Genomic DNA, 16188 nt, shown 5'->3' with positions numbered 1-16188 from the left:
TGTGTGTGTGTGTGTCTGTCTGTGTGTGTGTGTGTGTGTGTGTCTGTCTGTGAGTTTGATTGAGTGAGTGTGTGTGTGTGTGTGTTTCTGTGTCTGAGTGTGTGTGTGTGTGTGTGTGTGTGTGTGTGTGTGTGTGTGTGTGTGTGTGTGTTCTGGTGCTTAATAGTTTTACTTTACTCATTCTTCTGACCATAGTTTTAGTTTTACTAGTTTTAATTTATTTACTCATGTACACAGGTGAACCTCAACATTGTTTCTGCATTTTAAAAGGATTAACTGTATCTCATTTAGCAGGCATTCTGCAACCATGCAAGTTTCTATGTCCATTATTATAATAAATTCAAACCTAGAATTATCTTTCTATGTTGGCTCTGACAGTTGTTTTAAAATCAGATATATAATTTCTATTTAGTTTCAGTTTAAAATCAAATTGTCTTCTTTAACTGATTTTTGAAAAAAAAGTAAACTAAACCAAACCAAACCATTATTGAGTCAGGCTATTCTCCAATATTGAACTGAAACTCGTGGATATGGTTTTACCAACATGACCTTTTGGGGGCTAATGCATATATTTTTCAGACTGAAGCTGGAAATCGCTGATATTAAATGCAGATACCTAATACACACATTTAACAGATTATAATTTGTCACTTCATAATTGTATTTGTTGAAAATAATACCAAAAAGTATTTGCACTTTTTAAAAAAATTTCAAGTAGCCAAAAGTGTTTCGTAAAATCATGCAATTATCTCCACGATGAGGGACGTGGAAAAGACGGACCAGATAGTTGTTTGTCTACAATGGTGACATTTGAGATTCTGCTTTCTTGTCCTTTTCTCTCTTGAAAAAGACCGTGGTCCACTGGTTCTAATTTGGAGAAAACACTTAATCTTATAAAAGACCTTTTCTAATTATTCACAATGTCTGTTACATTTTGTATTGTTGTATAAAATATATTTAGATATATTTTGGATTATAGATTTTAACTTTTTCTTTTCTCCCACGCAGAAATATCTATCTCAGCTGGCAGAGGAAAGTCTGTCGGACACACTTTCTGAACCCTCAGCTGCACAGTGACATAAGCTAGACCTCTCACCTTTTGGAAAGATTCTTGTACGTGTGATGTTGGTGCCAGGCTATGGTCAACTACAGCATAGATAATGTGACACATGAAAGATAGAGTATGTGGACAATTGCACTGGTTTTGATATTTTGGGGGGAGAGACGACTGGATGTCTAGAATGGCATTGATAATCCCAGCCAAAGATGCTCTCAATTTTGTACATACCTAAAGTGTCATGTATAGTGAGGCTACAATATTTAATTTCAATTTGTTGCTTTTTGGTTTATCAATTTTCTTACTGTTTATTTTATTTGGTTGTGTGTGAATTATTTTTTCATTTTTTGGAATGGAAATGTTTTTGCATTGAAGTCTATTTAGTGAAAAGACTTATATAGTATGGGTTTATGTTAGTCTATTTTCTGAGTTTAAATCAATTATTCTCATGAGATAACCTCATTTTTAATTTGATCTGTACATTGTCCTAGCAACAATGACACATTTATAGCTGCAAAATGACTTGAAATATCAGTCAAGGAACCTTATTACTCAGTTAAAAAGCTGAGGCAGACTCTCAGGTTTGTTGTATTTGTTGAACAGATTTCGATGTATAGCACGATAAACAACATTTACATTTTTATTTATATCTGGGGCTTTAAAGGCTCTTGCCATTTTTATTTAATTCTGTGCCAGTTTGTGCAATACATTATCTGTCAGGTAAAATGTTCATCATTTGGACAAATAATGATGCAACTATGCAATCGATCTTTATTTTATTGAAGATTTACGTCAGATTTAATTCATAAGAAAATCTCAGTCATATCTGCCAACATATAATGCCTTAAATATTAAAGACCTTAAACTGGACCATGTGTTTAATTTATCACAGTTAAACATGCAGTGTTTCATGTTACAGTGATTTGTTTCAGAAGGATTGTCAAGCCAAACTCTGTTTTTGTATACTGTGAATATTGATCCTGTGACATTAATGATAGTGTCGTTTTCATATGATTTTTCATGTGATTTTTTTTTTTTTTGATGGAAAAAAATCTTGAATAAATGTTTCAAATACTTGAGTTGCCTCATCAATATTTCAACAAATACTAATCATGTCATAGTGCCTGGAACTAGTTTCAGAAGGTATTTCTGCTTCTCTCTAACAGTGTGTATGCAATGTGGTATAATGATTATACAGTCACGAACACCCCCACAGACAGAGTTCAGTGCACCATCCATTTTCTCTACCAGCTTGTAATAGGACTTTGAAAGGACTGTAGTAAAAGAGCGCCCCCAAGTGTTGTGGCAGAAAACATCTGTGTGCAAACCTAAATCCGAAGGTGTAAATACTTGTGTAAAAAAATCAGTTTGGATGGACAATTAACATTGATCGTGCCCAAATTATTAATAATAAATTTTCACTGTCATACATTTAGTCTGCTTACCCGCACAGTCTGCACATTATAACATCACATTATAATCGGAAGTGAAATAACGGTTCAGGATGGTCAACATTGGCCAAAAAAAAGGCAAAAATCATTATAAATACTTGACAATTTATAATGATAGTCACAATCATCATCATCATCAACTTTAATTAACCAGTGTGTTGTAGTTGATGGCATAAACAATAACCTAATAATAGGGTGCAGTTCTACAGTACCAACGATAGGGGGCAGCCCTTCATAAACAACTCAGACCCCACAGAACATGCGAGAAGAAAATCCCGTGTTGCATTTTCATTGGTTCTTTGTTTTAAAAACCCACGTCCCTCCAGCCAATCAAAGAAGAAAAACACGGAGCTACGTGCCAGAGTTGCTGGGTAGGTGAAACAAAAACAGTGTTCGTGTCGGAGTTAGAAGCTCGGACACAACAGACGGTCAGTGATTTGACAGTGAGTTATTTAATCGACGGGCAAAAGGAGATAGAAATGCATGTTGTATATAACAGTGTTGTTAAGGATTTAACGATTTTATCGTTATGGCTTGAAGGTGTACACCGAGCTAGCGTACTCTGTGCAGTTTGGTTTTATCTTCCACTGACGTTTGTGTCTCTACAACAGATAAATTGCGAGTCAGCGATGTATAAGAACGACCAAACAAACTGTAAACTGCATATTTTAACTTTGAATAGAGGAAATAACCGTCTTATATGTGCATTTAGATGCCCTGGAGTTTGGTCCTTTGACGCAGCTCCTTCCTTTGACAGTGAACATTCAAGCTAACGCAGCGTCAGCCATTGTTTATCAACACTGTGACTTTGAATGAATAGGGGGAGGGGAAGCTGTTGCGTTGCAGCAAGTCTGGGCATATTATCAACGCATGTCTGCTTATTAAATTTCTTTTTTTTTCTTCTATATTGCAGGTATCATTTGAAACTATTTTTTTGCACGTTGTGCTGCTGCAAAATCTATTTTCTACTGTTAAACATGGCAACTGATTGCGAGGCCTGGCTGAACGCAAACCCTGTTGGTAAGTGTGTGTCTGTCACAGCGATTTAAATGTTCATCAGCTGTATCTGATGTGGAGCACTGGTACTGTTTTCACTGCCTGCAGGTTTAGTGATGTTGCATTTGGCATTGATTTTATTCTGCTGCTCATCCTACAGTTAGTGAGTGACAACAGATAGAAATAGATTATTAGTATAGTTTCTTTTGACATAAACTATCTTATCTTGTATTTACACATGGTTCACACAAACAAGTATAAATGTTTGTATCAGTTTTAGTCTCCTTGATCTGTTCTGCACATAAAAGCTCTTTGTCTGGTAGCTCAAACATAAGCTTTTGCTTGTAATCCAACAGAGGCTGAGGACCTGAGTGACTCGTTTGCATCTGGAGATGAAGACAATGGCAGATCGGCTATTGCCAACAAAAACATAAACAATGAGGTCAATGGCAACTGGCTGTCCTCGTCAAGCAACAGCATCCATGAGGCACGCCTAAAGGCGAAGGCCAAGCGGAGGCTGAGAAAGAACTCCTCCAGGGACTCAGGCAGGGGGGACTCCCTCAGTGATAATGGGGACGTTGTCAGGGGAACCTCTGCGGCACCCACCAGCCCCAAGAGCAAGCTACTGGACAGAAAGTCCCGACTTGGAAAGGGCAGAGGCCTACCAAAGAAAGGTAAGAGGACCTGACATTTTGAGTCAGTGCAGTTAACAGTAGGATAATTTTGTGCTATCATGTTACATTGTGACCAAATGTATCAGTTTCTCTTGAATTTCAAAGGGTAACCTTTTGCTGGTCATTACCTAAGGCGAGTAAAAGTTAATTGAAGAGCCACTGGTGTTGGTGCCCAGTACTTCAAAAGGAAGAATGCCTTCATCACTGTGTGACCTACTGTTGTCATCACCTGGTGGCTTTCCATCTTGTAGCCATAAACCAATTAGCATGTAAACAAATGGCTGGGTGATCTTGAGCAGTGCATGCTCATTTAAAAGCACGGTTTTCTTTTCGTGCCATCTGCTCAGCCAAGCTTTTCTCGAAATTTCCATTAGAAGTTAAATCATTGTGTTAAGTTCAAGCGGAGTTGGTGTTAGTTACACAAGGTTTAGGGATCATTTGTTTGCCTGTGTTTGATTTTGATGTGTCATCTCTCATTGTGTTGTTGTTAGACGATCAGTGTGCCAGGGCACAGTGATAGCTATAGATATAGATTTTGTTATTGTGTGTGACACCACTGATAAAGCATCAGGCATTCAGCTGAAAATGTTGCATAATGTATTTCTGTGATTCCTTATCCAATATTTATATCAAGCCATAGATAGCTCTTATGACCCGCTTTCTCCTTTGCCTCAAATTGTCTTTTGTACCCAACACCAACACATCAGAAAGGTATAAGTGTGTCAACCTCTTGTGATAGTCGAGCTGTCTATCACTGCGGGTCTTCATTCAGTGGTGTAAGCACACAGAGTCTAGTTATGTCCCTGCAGAAGGAAGTACAGTTTAGTTACTTTGCTTTTCCCAGGGGCAGTAAAACTGGAGCAAATGTAGTTTCTCTTGGCATCCGTTTTTCTGGTTACATAACAGAGCTGTCATGCCAGTGGTGCCCTGTAATTTGAGCTGTGAGCTCTCCTGCATAAAAAGTTAATGCATTGCAGTTTTGAAAGACAAATACAGTGGATGTGCAGAATCTCTCTGGTGAGTGCAAACTAGTGGATACCACGTTTTAACGCTGAAGTAGGACAGGTTCTCACAACTAGTGTGGCCTGTGCTAAATACAGTGGTATGTTATATGTGACATACTGGGTGGGACTAATGGGGGTTTTAAAGCATGACACACAAGCTGCTTTGGTATTGGGCTTCTTAAACTGTCTGCAATCTGTTAGTGGTGACCCAGCAGATGTTTGTTTGTGTAACATGTACAAAGGTCTCACCTCCCCAAATAGAGGGATTATATCTCAGCATGTTGGGTCCTTGGGTTAAAAAAATTTGCATGGGGATTGGTAGAGATCACACACAAAGCTAATGATCCATATTAACATTGGTAACATTATAACTATAGTATTAGTATATATAGTATAAAGTATGTTATAAACTCTAGCTGAGAGTTCCTGTTTGAAAGAAGGAAGTCAGATTGTGTGTGCGTGTGTGTGTGTGTGTGCGTGTGTGTGTGTGCGTGTGTGTGTGCGTGTGTGTGTGCGTGCGTGAACTGTACCAATACTTGAAAACAAATTGGTGAGACTTGACTCTATAAGGCCTATAATGGAAAAATTAAACTGAATTGGATGAAAAAAGTATCTTGCATATTTGAAAACAATCTGGATGTCTCTGATGTTTGTAGCTGAAGACAACAAAATAGCTTATGGAGCCCCAGCCCTCTAACGGCACAGGGGCAGTCAGGCTCTTAGTGAGTGGATTCAAAAAATTTGTTGAGGATTTGTATTGGTCTAGTTTTTAGTGGGCATTTGGGTATTTTAGCCTAAGTCATTCATAAGAAGGAAATCAACGAAAAGCTTTTTAATCTGACGGATGTAAAAAATTTTTTGATGAAATGCAAGATATTTTAATGGTATAGATCAACACTATCTTTCTGTTTCTGTTTCTTAGAACTTGTACAGTTGATACACTACACAACGACTTGATACGTGACTTCACGCTCTGTAACCATCAAAACTCCCACCAACTTATTATGTTTTCTTTGAAAAGGCTTTCAGAGCTTGTATATCAGGGACATCATGTGAAGAGCCTCTAATGCTCATAAAAGCTGCTACTTCACTTTCTTTCCTTAGTAACCATGAATTGTGAACTATGTGTTAAACAGAAGTCACAACTGTTTTCTTTTTTTTACAAAACATCTCATGTTTCAGGTTACCAAGATATGTGGGCCATGAAAAAGACACTGCATATTGCTTTAACATGATTGTTTTTGATGTTGTCAGATGTCATGTATTGCATTGTCACTGCCCTTCGTCCGCAGGTGGGGCTGGAGGCAAAGGCGTCTGGGGCCGATCTGGTGAAGTTTATGAGCCGGAGGCGGTAGATGAGAAAGACCCCAACTATGACGAAGCTCAGGTAATAACTGTTGTGTTTTTGAGTGTTTTGAACAGCACAATCACATGTAAAATCCAATGCAGAGGCAATTAACATTTCTTATGTGGAGCTTATGTGGTAATTTTTTAAGGTGTAGATTGTAGCACTGCTGTATTAAATTGAATCACATTGTATAAATGTATTTTCTATTAGGGGATAAAATAAGAAAAAAATGTTATTAATGTAGCACTGGCAAAAACACTAGACCTGGAACATGATTGTGTTTTGACAGGAAAACTGTGTGTATGAGACTGTGGTCCCCCCACTGGATGAGAGGGACTTTGAGAAGACAGTCACCCCCATAGTGCAAGAGTACTTTGAACATGGCGACACAAATGAAGTAGCAGTAAGTGGCACATCATCATGCAGGAAATGGCCTGTGAAAAGTAAAATTAATTTAGAGACCATACACTTGCGTGAAGACATCAATCCATGCCAACACCTCTTTCCATATCCAGGAGCTGCTCGCAGAACTGAACCTGGGGCCCATGCGGAGTGAGGTGCCCTCACTGGCTGTGTCTCTGGCCCTGGAGGCCAAAGCCAGTCACCGAGAGCTCACCTCCAGGCTGCTGGCTGACTTATGTGGGCCTGTTCTGTCCCGCAGCGACATGGAAAACTCCTTCGACAAACTGCTCCAAGAGCTGCCCGACCTGGTTCTGGACACACCTGGAGCCCCACAAGTGAGTGCAGATAAGTGTGTGTGTACACACCTGTAGCTAAGTTAGCAACTTATTGAATGTGAGTGTGCGACAGCGCTGAATATAAAGCTTAAAATTACCTTAATTTATAATTAGGATTCAGGATGGCTGTTTACTTCAAAAATTCAATCTATGATCCCGAATGAAGTGGTTTTCACTCAGGTTTGTCAGATGATCTGGGTCAGTTGGTCTGATAAACAATTGTTTAAATTTAATGCAATCAATAAAGGAAGAACCTGGAGCTACAGTAAATCCATGTCATATTTATGTTTTAAGATATTTCAACTTTTTGTTACCATCAAGAAAATTTAGACAAACTGATCTGCACAACCTTGGTTCACATATGACAGACCCTTTACAGTAAACACAAAAGACTCTTTAGACTCTCAGCTTAAGTTTCTATTTGAGATTGCATGTTTGAGTTTTCAGTCTGTGGTGGAGCACAGGGGAATAACGCTGTGGTTTGATTTGTTGGTGTGTAGGAGAGAGTTGGTGTGTGTATTTGAGCTCTTTCCTTTTCAGTCTGCACAGACATGAGATCTCTGGCCATTGTCTGTCTGTGCTCACAAAATGCAAGCTCAGCGAAGGACGCTCAAAGGGTTATTGGTCATCCTCCCCCTCACACCCCTCCTCTCACTGTCTCATTTAGTCCCACTAGTCAGTTCTGTCCCTCTCACAGTTCTATGTGGGTTTAAATGGGTGTTATGGCTCTGTCCTGCCCCCACCTGCCTCCCTTCACCCTTTCACTCTCTTTCTCAGTTTCCCATACACACACTCCTCTCTTTCTTTTCATATGCCTGCCAGTCTAGCCACAGCCACAGATTAGATGAGACGGAGCTGCCTGTTGTCTGTACAGAAACAATGACCAGTGATGAGCGCAGGCTTTGTGGGGGCCAGAAGAGCAAAGCCAGCTCTTTCGTTTCTCTAAATCATGCGCTTACACTACTGTAAACAAACACACACACGTGCCCCTGAGGCCACTGTCAGTCGCCGGTCATGTCAGTGTTTTTGTAGGGCCTCTAGTTTTTCAAACTGAAAGAATTTTGTAATTGTGACCTAGTAATCTGTAATAGCAGTATTGCAGGACTTTGTCAGTTCGCTTCATTTTTTAAGCAAATTTTAAACAAAACTAAAATATACTTGAACATTCTGAAAGAAGTGGTAATCAGTTTAAGTTTAATGGTTTCTCATCATACCTTTTCTTTCCTCCTGCAAGGGGATGCTATTCCTCAAAATAATGGAAAATGAATTGATTATGTTAATCAGATTTTCACTTGACTTAAAGGTTTAATGTGCAACTTTTTTGCATTGAAATGTACAAAAAAACAGCTAGACCTATGTCATATATTTTGAGTTCTGTACTTGTATTATCCCAAATGTTTCCAGTACTTTTCAAACTCAGAGAAGTGTGTGATTTTAATCATGGTAATGGTCCATTTCATCTGGTTGCCTGTTGTGGTTGTCTGCCAGAAGTGGCCAAAATTGAGTTCTTATCCAGTTTTAAGCCACATTTTTACAATACACTTTTTTGATCTTACTGTTTCTCACAATATATTTTAATCAGATGAAGGATTTTAGTCATTGGACTTCTGGATCTGAAGTTATCAGAGACAAGCTGAGCAAACGTTAGCAGAAGCTTGGCTCCTAGCCCCTCCCTGACTTCCTGTTTTCAGTGCTCAAGAAACACTGATTTTCTAATGTGGAATGTATGCTGCCTGTAAAAACCTCCTGACTATTGAACACTGAAGGAATCCCAACCATTAGAAACTGACTGCAGTGACTGGCAATGGTGATGAAGATAACTCCCATGATCCCACGCTACTTCACAACATCACCAAACTCCATAATTTTTTATTGTTTTGATACAGTGACCCATAGTGGCAGAAAATGACATATCATGTGTTTAATACCAAAATATACACCAAAAATATACTCAAAATGTATACAAAATGGTGCTGTGCAATCTGTTTGGCTTTGTTTCCATTTTTCCCTCTTTTGTGCTTCTCTTCCAGTTGGTGGGCCAATTTATTGCACGTGCTGTTAGTGACCAGATATTGTCCAAAGGCTATATCGAGGGTTACAAAGGCAGAGTTGACTGTGAATACACAAGGTATGTGATTGTTGGCAAGGCTGTGCTACTTGTGATTATAATTTCCTGTTTCAAACTCTTATCATGAAAATCTCTTATGTCAGGGTTTTAAGTGTCTGCATGAGGTGTTAATGACTGCAAGATAAGAGGGGATTCAGTCAATAATAATATGCAGAAGCTTTCTTATATGTACAACTGTTATATCATTAAATACGGATTATTTATTTATTTATTTTTATTATTATTAAGAATATGTTCACAATTTTCAAGTCTGTTAAACAATGGTCAGGTGCCCATTTAAATGTGGAAACAGGCTTTTCTTGCTTTAATCATTCCTCCTGTTCATACTGGAAATTAAGCATCCTAATACATGTTGAATGTAAATGATGGGGAACAATTTCCACCTTCCTCTTCTGTGTAAAAAGTTTATTTTGTTATGTAAGCTAACCCTTGAGAAGTCCGAGTTAAACAAAACAAGTGAATATTTAACAAAGTTACAGTCTTTTGAGTATCTTTGTGTTTCCCTGTTAAGCTGCAGTGGAGGGCTAGTAACAAAAAAGGTAAGTTTGCACTAAAAAGACAGTAACTTTGGAAGATATCCACTTAATTTGTCTAAAGCTAGTGTTATACTTTCCAAAAAACGCAAGGGTCTGTTAGGATTCGTGTGATGTAAATTTTGTAATCACAGGGTGTACAGGAGGCTCTGTGTGGACATCTGTGTACCCACCAATTTGTTGTGCCCACACAGACTTGTCTGCACAGCTATTATGCTACCAGGGCACCAACTGTGCATGCGCTCCCCCAAGTGGACTAGAAAGAAATATAATAATAAGAACTACACGTCCATGGTGTCTGCAGCTGTCCATGTGCGAATCCGCAAAGGAACATAATTGAGGCCTAACTCAGCGAGCCAGTCTTGTTTTAGTTTCAGATAAATTATTCAGTACATTTTTGCATGGAAAGAGGGCTGTGGGTTTTGTTTCCAATCTCTTACATTGAAAGTGCATTAGGAAGAGATCTTTTAATGGCCAGTATGAACAGGAGGAATGATTACACGAAAAAAACACTGTTTCAATGCTCAAATCTAACTGTTGTTTTATGACAAACTTGAGGAATTGTGACACTATCCTTTATAGAGAGTGGCCACTTCAGGAAGGAAGGTATGACAGAGCAGGAGAATCTGAACTTAACTTGCATGTAAACAAGAGTGGAATGCTTTAAAGGTAAAGGAAACAGAATCAAGAGACACCACACCAAGTGCCTTTCAGGAAATATAACAATGCAATGAACAAAAGTTTCTTTGTAACAAATACATGTGAAAACTTTTGCATATTAGAGCAGAAGCAGCCTGATCACTTGCAGGCGGGGGAGGGGATAGTAATGACAATGAAAGTTGGTGTTGCAGTGTGACAAGTTTGCCCCACAAACCTTGCTTGTTTTATATCTTCCAGGGAAGCACTGGATCGGGCAGCTGTGCTGCTGAAGATGAATATGGGTGGGCTGCGCATAGACAACCAGTGGGGGACAGGTGGGGGCCAGAGACCTGTCATACAGCTCATCAAAGAGGTAATTTTACATATTGTAGCTCAGACTTAAGAAGACGCAGGTGGGAGACCAGGTCTTTGTGAGCACTAGTCAAGTATTCTGTGTTAATATCTTATTTTAATTTTTAATTTTTGAGTTATTTAAAATGTTCTGTTATATAAAGCTTTAAATGATTGAAAACATTCACCATCTTGAGAAATGCAATGTAGATAAGGAAGTTTTGGTCGCTCGGAACGTTGTAAACAGGTCCACACAAATACGTTTTCATTATAAACGAAAACGATCTCGGTCCGGATGAGCGTTTTAGCTCTGTGTTCAGAAATAAACTCTGGCCATACTAACACCTGAAAATACATATCACATGACCATTCACGTACACTCGGCATGTGCGTGCTGGTGTAAACAGGATATTGCAGATTGTGTTCTCTGCAGCTCATTGCTTAGTTGCAGAAAATACTGCAAACAAGGAACAGAAATGGCGACGCATGGACCAACGATGAGGTGGAACTGTTACTGAAAGTAGCACATGAGTATAAGGCAGTCATGGTGGCGGGAAACATAGATTGTGAGTCGTGGGTCTCTTTTTCCAGAAAAGGGACGCATAATAGGAGCATGATGAATCAGGGAAGGATACACGACGGATAAGACTGAATCAGGGAGTGATGTGGGTGTCTATGTCATCGTTTCTAAAAGTCTTTCTCTGCAAATCTAGACTAAAATGCAGCCCTTGCATTTTCAAACTAAAATGGGGCCAGCAGCGTTTCCAAAAGTCTCTGTGTTAGGGCCTCAAAAACTCCAGAGTAGTGTGACATAAATGTAGCAGAAGTGATGGGTTTTTAAAACTAAAATGTATTAGTGTGTGTGTAGTCTGAGAGTCTTTTTCTCACAAACACTGCTCTAAATTTAATCAGTGCAACATCCCTTGAGGAAAACAGTTTTCAGTTCTCTTTTTCTCAAATGCTCAAGCACATCTGATTGTTGCTTTACAACTCTTTGTAAGAACAAAAAATACTGTAGGTTAATAGTTGTTATTACCTGTTTTGTTTACCCTACCAGATGAACCTCCTGCTGAAGGAGTACATCCTATCTGGAGACAGTAAAGAGGCTGAAAGATGCCTGAGAGATCTGGAGGTCCCCCATTTCCACCATGAGTTTGTGTATGAGGTAAATACTGTGCTACACTTGATATCAACAACACAAGCAGGTGTGCAGAAGGCCAAAGTAAAATTGTGAAATATTCCAAAATGGTTTCAAGCCAATCCGTCATCTGAAATATCTTGTTTTAGTTTATCTTTTTTAGCTTAGTTCTTTTTTTTTTTTTCATTTTCATTCATCTTTCATTGAGGAGTGTGAACATCTTGTGCCATGAGGTCTAAACTAAAATCTGTAGATAAATCAATATGTGTTTTGCACTGCAGTATGTGCTTCTAGTAGCTACTACCAAAGTTTTTGAGCACTAATACGGTGTTAAGAATATTGTGCAATTTCCTTCAGGCGATAGTGATGGTGTTGGAGTCCAAAGGAGAGAAAACATTCAAAATGGTCATGCGACTACTCAAGCTGCTCTCTGTGTCCTCCATCATCACTGTGGACCAAATGAGAAGGGTAAGGTGCCACCTGGTGTCTGACTTATGTACTGCACAAAACAATTTCACCTAAAGGCAGCTCATTTGTTTGCTCTCCCTATGAGATAATGTTTTATAAACAGTGTTTTCTTTTCTTTTAAAGGGCTATGAGAGAGTTTATATGGACATTGCTGAAATCAACATCGATGTCCCTCGTGCATACTTCATCCTGGAGCAATTTGTTGATAAGAGCCTCAGTATGGGAATAATTGATGTAAAGTTAAGAGATCTTTGTCCCTGTCGGTAAGTGCAATAGTTTTCTCAGATACAAACCTTATATTTATCTCTGTAGGGATAAATCATGTCCTCTTAGTTATGGTTAATTTTACTTTGAAATTTTTTTTTAATGCGATCTGTCTCTTGCCAGGGGCCGAAAGAGATTTGTCAGCGAGGGAGATGGTGGTGTTGTCAAAGTCGAAAGCTACTGAGGAATCCTTTTTATGTACCAGGAAAGAAGAGGATGAGGATAAAGCTACTTTTTTACATGCATATTTTTCAAAATAGTTGGGTACAATTTTTTTCCCTTCTAACAGTCAAGAGAATGTACATTTCTGAAATTGAGGTGGGCTAAAAAAAAACAAAAAACTGCACTTTCAATTGAGACTGAAGATCACTTTCTCTAAGGTGTTTCAATATAAACATTTACATAAGCTAACCCTTAAAGTGCCACACCTCTCAGTGTCAGTCATTCCATGTTGTTTTGTACAGTATTTTCTTGATTTCACTGCCACTCCTTTTGTGTTTTCTAGAAAGCAGTGTTTGTACAGAGATGACTGGTTTGTGTCAAGAGCTTTATAAAGGGGTATAAAAATAAATAAATAAAAGGGAGCATGTTGGTTCAATGCAATACTGGCTCCCCAACTAGCTGCTGTTTCTATGCTGTGCTTGTCTTATTTTTTTCTTTTTACCCTTTAAATCACACAAAGATGTCATTACTGAAGGTATCGATACACGAGTACAGTGCAAAAACAAATACCAGTCGTGTAACTTCATAAAGTGGTGTTTAGAGTGTTTATTTTTATATCTGAGCAATACTGGTGAGTGAAATGTACCATGTATTGCTCCTTGTTTGTTCATTAAACCACTATTAAATAATGCAAGACTGTTTTGTGAATGTCACAATATTAACACATGCTATTAACCAGGGTTGCAACTAAGCTCTTGGGTCGGAAAGGGCAATTGCACTACGACTCAAAAAGAAGGCGATTAACTAACATTTTGTTGTATGAATTGAAGCCATATTGCAGGGGTTATAAATGAAATGTCTGTAGAAGCACACAGGTCTCAGTAGTCAACCATGCTTGAAAAGCTGGCAAGCAATAAACTTAATCCCTATTGATTACATGCAGTAAATCATTCAACAATGCTTATACAGGAAGAAGAGCTGAATAGTGGTTAAGCTTAGATGACTACTTTTACCACTTCCTTAACTCTTCTGCTCTATGAAGCCAAACATCAATTACTTCATGTTGCATGTCGCTGTCCATAAAAATACTTGATCTATTAGTGCTTGAAAACACTATTTTTGGGCCATCCATCTAAAGGAATTTTGTGCCACTCTGGCTGCCTCTGCTGTTGCAAATCCTCCATTGGGCGTCTACTGCGACTGCTCTTTCATTGCCAGTTCCTGCTGTTTGACGGCCTCTTGAGCCTCCATCTGCATCTTCTCCAGTTTCTCTAGGGTGACTGATTTGAGTGGGAGCAGCTTTGGCTTACACAGAACCATGGTAGGGACATCTTCCATGGAAAGCTGCCCTGTGGAAATAAAAATCAATTCAGCATGAACTCTCCCATTTCTATAACTAATCTTGATTTAAATACAAAGAGAAAAGAAGAGTTGGAATTAGTTGGCTATCTTTCACAAAAACCTCCAGCACATTAACAGTGAGAAATGTTCTATCTACAATTGAACTTTTAATAAATACTAGATCTGCGAGAGCATCACTGCCAAAACTGCAACCCCCAGGAAGTGGGGCCCAAGGTCACATCTGCAGGCTTTTTAAATCTGTGGGCTCTTGGTTGTGGTCAATTGCTTGCCAATATTTTTAGTTTCTGTTGCACTGGTGGTCCGTTTTTAGCAAATAGACTCACTGCATGAAACATCTGGACGTTTTACACAGCTGGTGCATTGCCTCTGAACGACTTGTACACATTAAAAGGCATTACACTTTTGACACTAAAAATCCATTGATATCCAGCTATGGTACTTGTCCTAATTATGTAAGTGTTTATATTGCAACAATGTCAATGATGCTGCTCTGTAAGAGACTAAAGAAGGCGCACACAGCACAGAGCACCCACTGACTAATTTTGCAGGCTTTTGCAGATTTCTGAACAGTTCACATGTTGTATTGGGCTCCACAAACAGCCTTTTGTCTGAAACTACTGCTGTCCAAAGACCTAATTGCTGCAGTACAAACCTTGTTTAGGCAAAACTTCTCTGAATATTGACTTGACTTCTGGCATTGTGTCTTCCTGAATGCCCGCTGAAAGGTAAACACATTAGTTTATTACATTTTAACAGAATTTCAGCAAAAATTGATGAAAACAAAGTATTATGGACAATCTACTTGAGGAATTGCATAGGGTAAAAACCCTGACACTGTTGGATCGTGAAGAAAGCTGCTGTTAATAACAAATATAGCTGGGTATTTTCTCAGCTGATAATGAATGGTGATCTGACTCATGAACTACTCACGAGAGTAAGCAATTTGATAGAGACTGTATTTAAGCCGGATCTGTGGCACAAGCTTAGTATGAACTTTAGCATATTTACATACAGCCACTAGAGGTTCAGTAACAGAGACGATATGATCACCCTGAAGGAAAAACATTTATAATCAGTTCCTTTTGTGTTGCATTTGTTACATATGCCTGTTGCAATGTTGAATGTTCACGTTTTTTTATTATATTCGGTATCAATTTACACACGATTGTTTTAATGTAACGTTAACGTTTAACCTAACGTAACCATGATCCTTGTTGGAATAACTTAAAAGATTGGGAGTAAAAATAGTTTTTACAATAGCTAGATTCAGCTAACGCTAGCCATGTTTAGCACGTAAAAGACACAACCTCGGCTAGCTACAGGCCCAGCTCTTCTTTCTTTCAGCGAACTAACGACCAACTATAGCTACTACTTAAGTCAATGCACTGCGATATATCGTTGCTGTCGTGTGTGACCACGTCGAATCAAAAGCAGATCTTATAAAATCCATTCTTTAATAACCCACCTTTAGCACCAGGCAAAGATTACAGCGGTTGTCAAGCCAACGCGTCCGCGAGAATCACGTGACCTTCTTCTTCGCTTTACCTCTAAAGCGACGCTTTACTGACATCTGCAGAACAACTCAAAATTATGACAATTTTTTTGTTTTTTCTGCTGCCAGTTTTTTTCAAAGTAAGAGTTTTTGCAGAATTGTTGCAGTATTATTTGTGACGTGAATGTAGTTAGATATATACAACAAATTCAGCAGACACTCAGTTAAGCCATCACAACGACAGTGTCGTCATTTAAAACTTTGCTTTCAAAGTGTGTCTTTGAAGTCTTTTTGCTGCCACTATGCACTTGAGAAGTTTTAATTTGAATTTAAGCATCTTTAGTGTTTTGATGTATTTGAAGACAATGTATATCCAGGAATATT

General features: G+C 38.7%; 2 protein-coding genes and 1 long non-coding RNA gene across 4 annotated transcripts in view; 2 read left to right on the top strand and 1 right to left on the bottom strand.

Moving 5' to 3' along the window:
• The window catches only part of rbm20 (RNA binding motif protein 20), a 48978-nt gene extending 46842 nt beyond the window's left edge, over positions 1 to 2136 (top strand). The window contains exon 14 of the mRNA XM_023424555.2: positions 1009 to 2136. Within this exon, the coding sequence (XP_023280323.1) occupies positions 1009 to 1077 (69 nt within the window). The 3' untranslated portion in view covers positions 1078 to 2136. The remainder of the gene's footprint in view (positions 1 to 1008) is intronic.
• Positions 2137 to 2867: 731 nt separating this feature from the next.
• On the top strand, positions 2868 to 13639 carry pdcd4b (programmed cell death 4b). 2 transcript variants are annotated; one of them, XM_023424558.2, is made up of 12 exons: positions 2868 to 2936; positions 3422 to 3528; positions 3861 to 4178; positions 6475 to 6569; positions 6820 to 6933; positions 7046 to 7267; positions 9298 to 9395; positions 10826 to 10940; positions 11976 to 12083; positions 12414 to 12524; positions 12648 to 12787; positions 12912 to 13639. In XM_023424558.2, the coding sequence occupies exons 2-12, from the start codon at positions 3486 to 3488 to the stop codon at positions 12970 to 12972; spliced, it is 1425 nt and encodes a 474-aa protein (XP_023280326.1). In that variant the 5' UTR covers positions 2868 to 2936; positions 3422 to 3485; the 3' UTR covers positions 12973 to 13639. The 2 variants fall into 2 exon arrangements, with proteins under 2 accessions (XP_023280326.1, XP_023280325.1); XM_023424557.2 differs by having other exon boundaries at positions 2868 to 2951.
• A 515-nt stretch (positions 13640 to 14154) lies between these two features.
• LOC147818064 (uncharacterized) lies at positions 14155 to 15919 on the bottom strand. Its single transcript, XR_015438355.1, has 3 exons — positions 15778 to 15919; positions 14965 to 15030; positions 14155 to 14299 (listed from the first exon to the last, which is right to left on the bottom strand). It is a non-coding gene; the product is annotated as an uncharacterized LOC147818064 (long non-coding RNA).
• Positions 15920 to 16188: the final 269 nt, after the last annotated feature.

The sequence above is a fragment of the Seriola lalandi genome, unplaced genomic scaffold (assembly GCF_002814215.2).
Source record: "Seriola lalandi dorsalis isolate HSWRI2012SDOR001 ecotype SW California unplaced genomic scaffold, Sedor1 jcf7180002054742, whole genome shotgun sequence".
Lineage (NCBI taxonomy): Eukaryota > Metazoa > Chordata > Actinopteri > Carangiformes > Carangidae > Seriola > Seriola lalandi.
Note: the sequence above shows the minus strand (reverse complement) of the source record. Positions and strands in the feature narration are given on the sequence as shown.

Excerpts from the sequence above, each read along its gene's own strand:
- pdcd4b (XM_023424558.2), top strand. The coding sequence starts at position 3,486 with ATGGCAACTGATTGCGAGGCCTGGCTGAACGCAAACCCTGTTG. Across the intron at positions 7,268-9,297 it reads ACACACCTGGAGCCCCACAA|TTGGTGGGCCAATTTATTGC; the intron begins GTGAGTGCAGAT and ends CTTCTCTTCCAG. Across the intron at positions 12,525-12,647 it reads CTGTGGACCAAATGAGAAGG|GGCTATGAGAGAGTTTATAT; the intron begins GTAAGGTGCCAC and ends TTTCTTTTAAAG.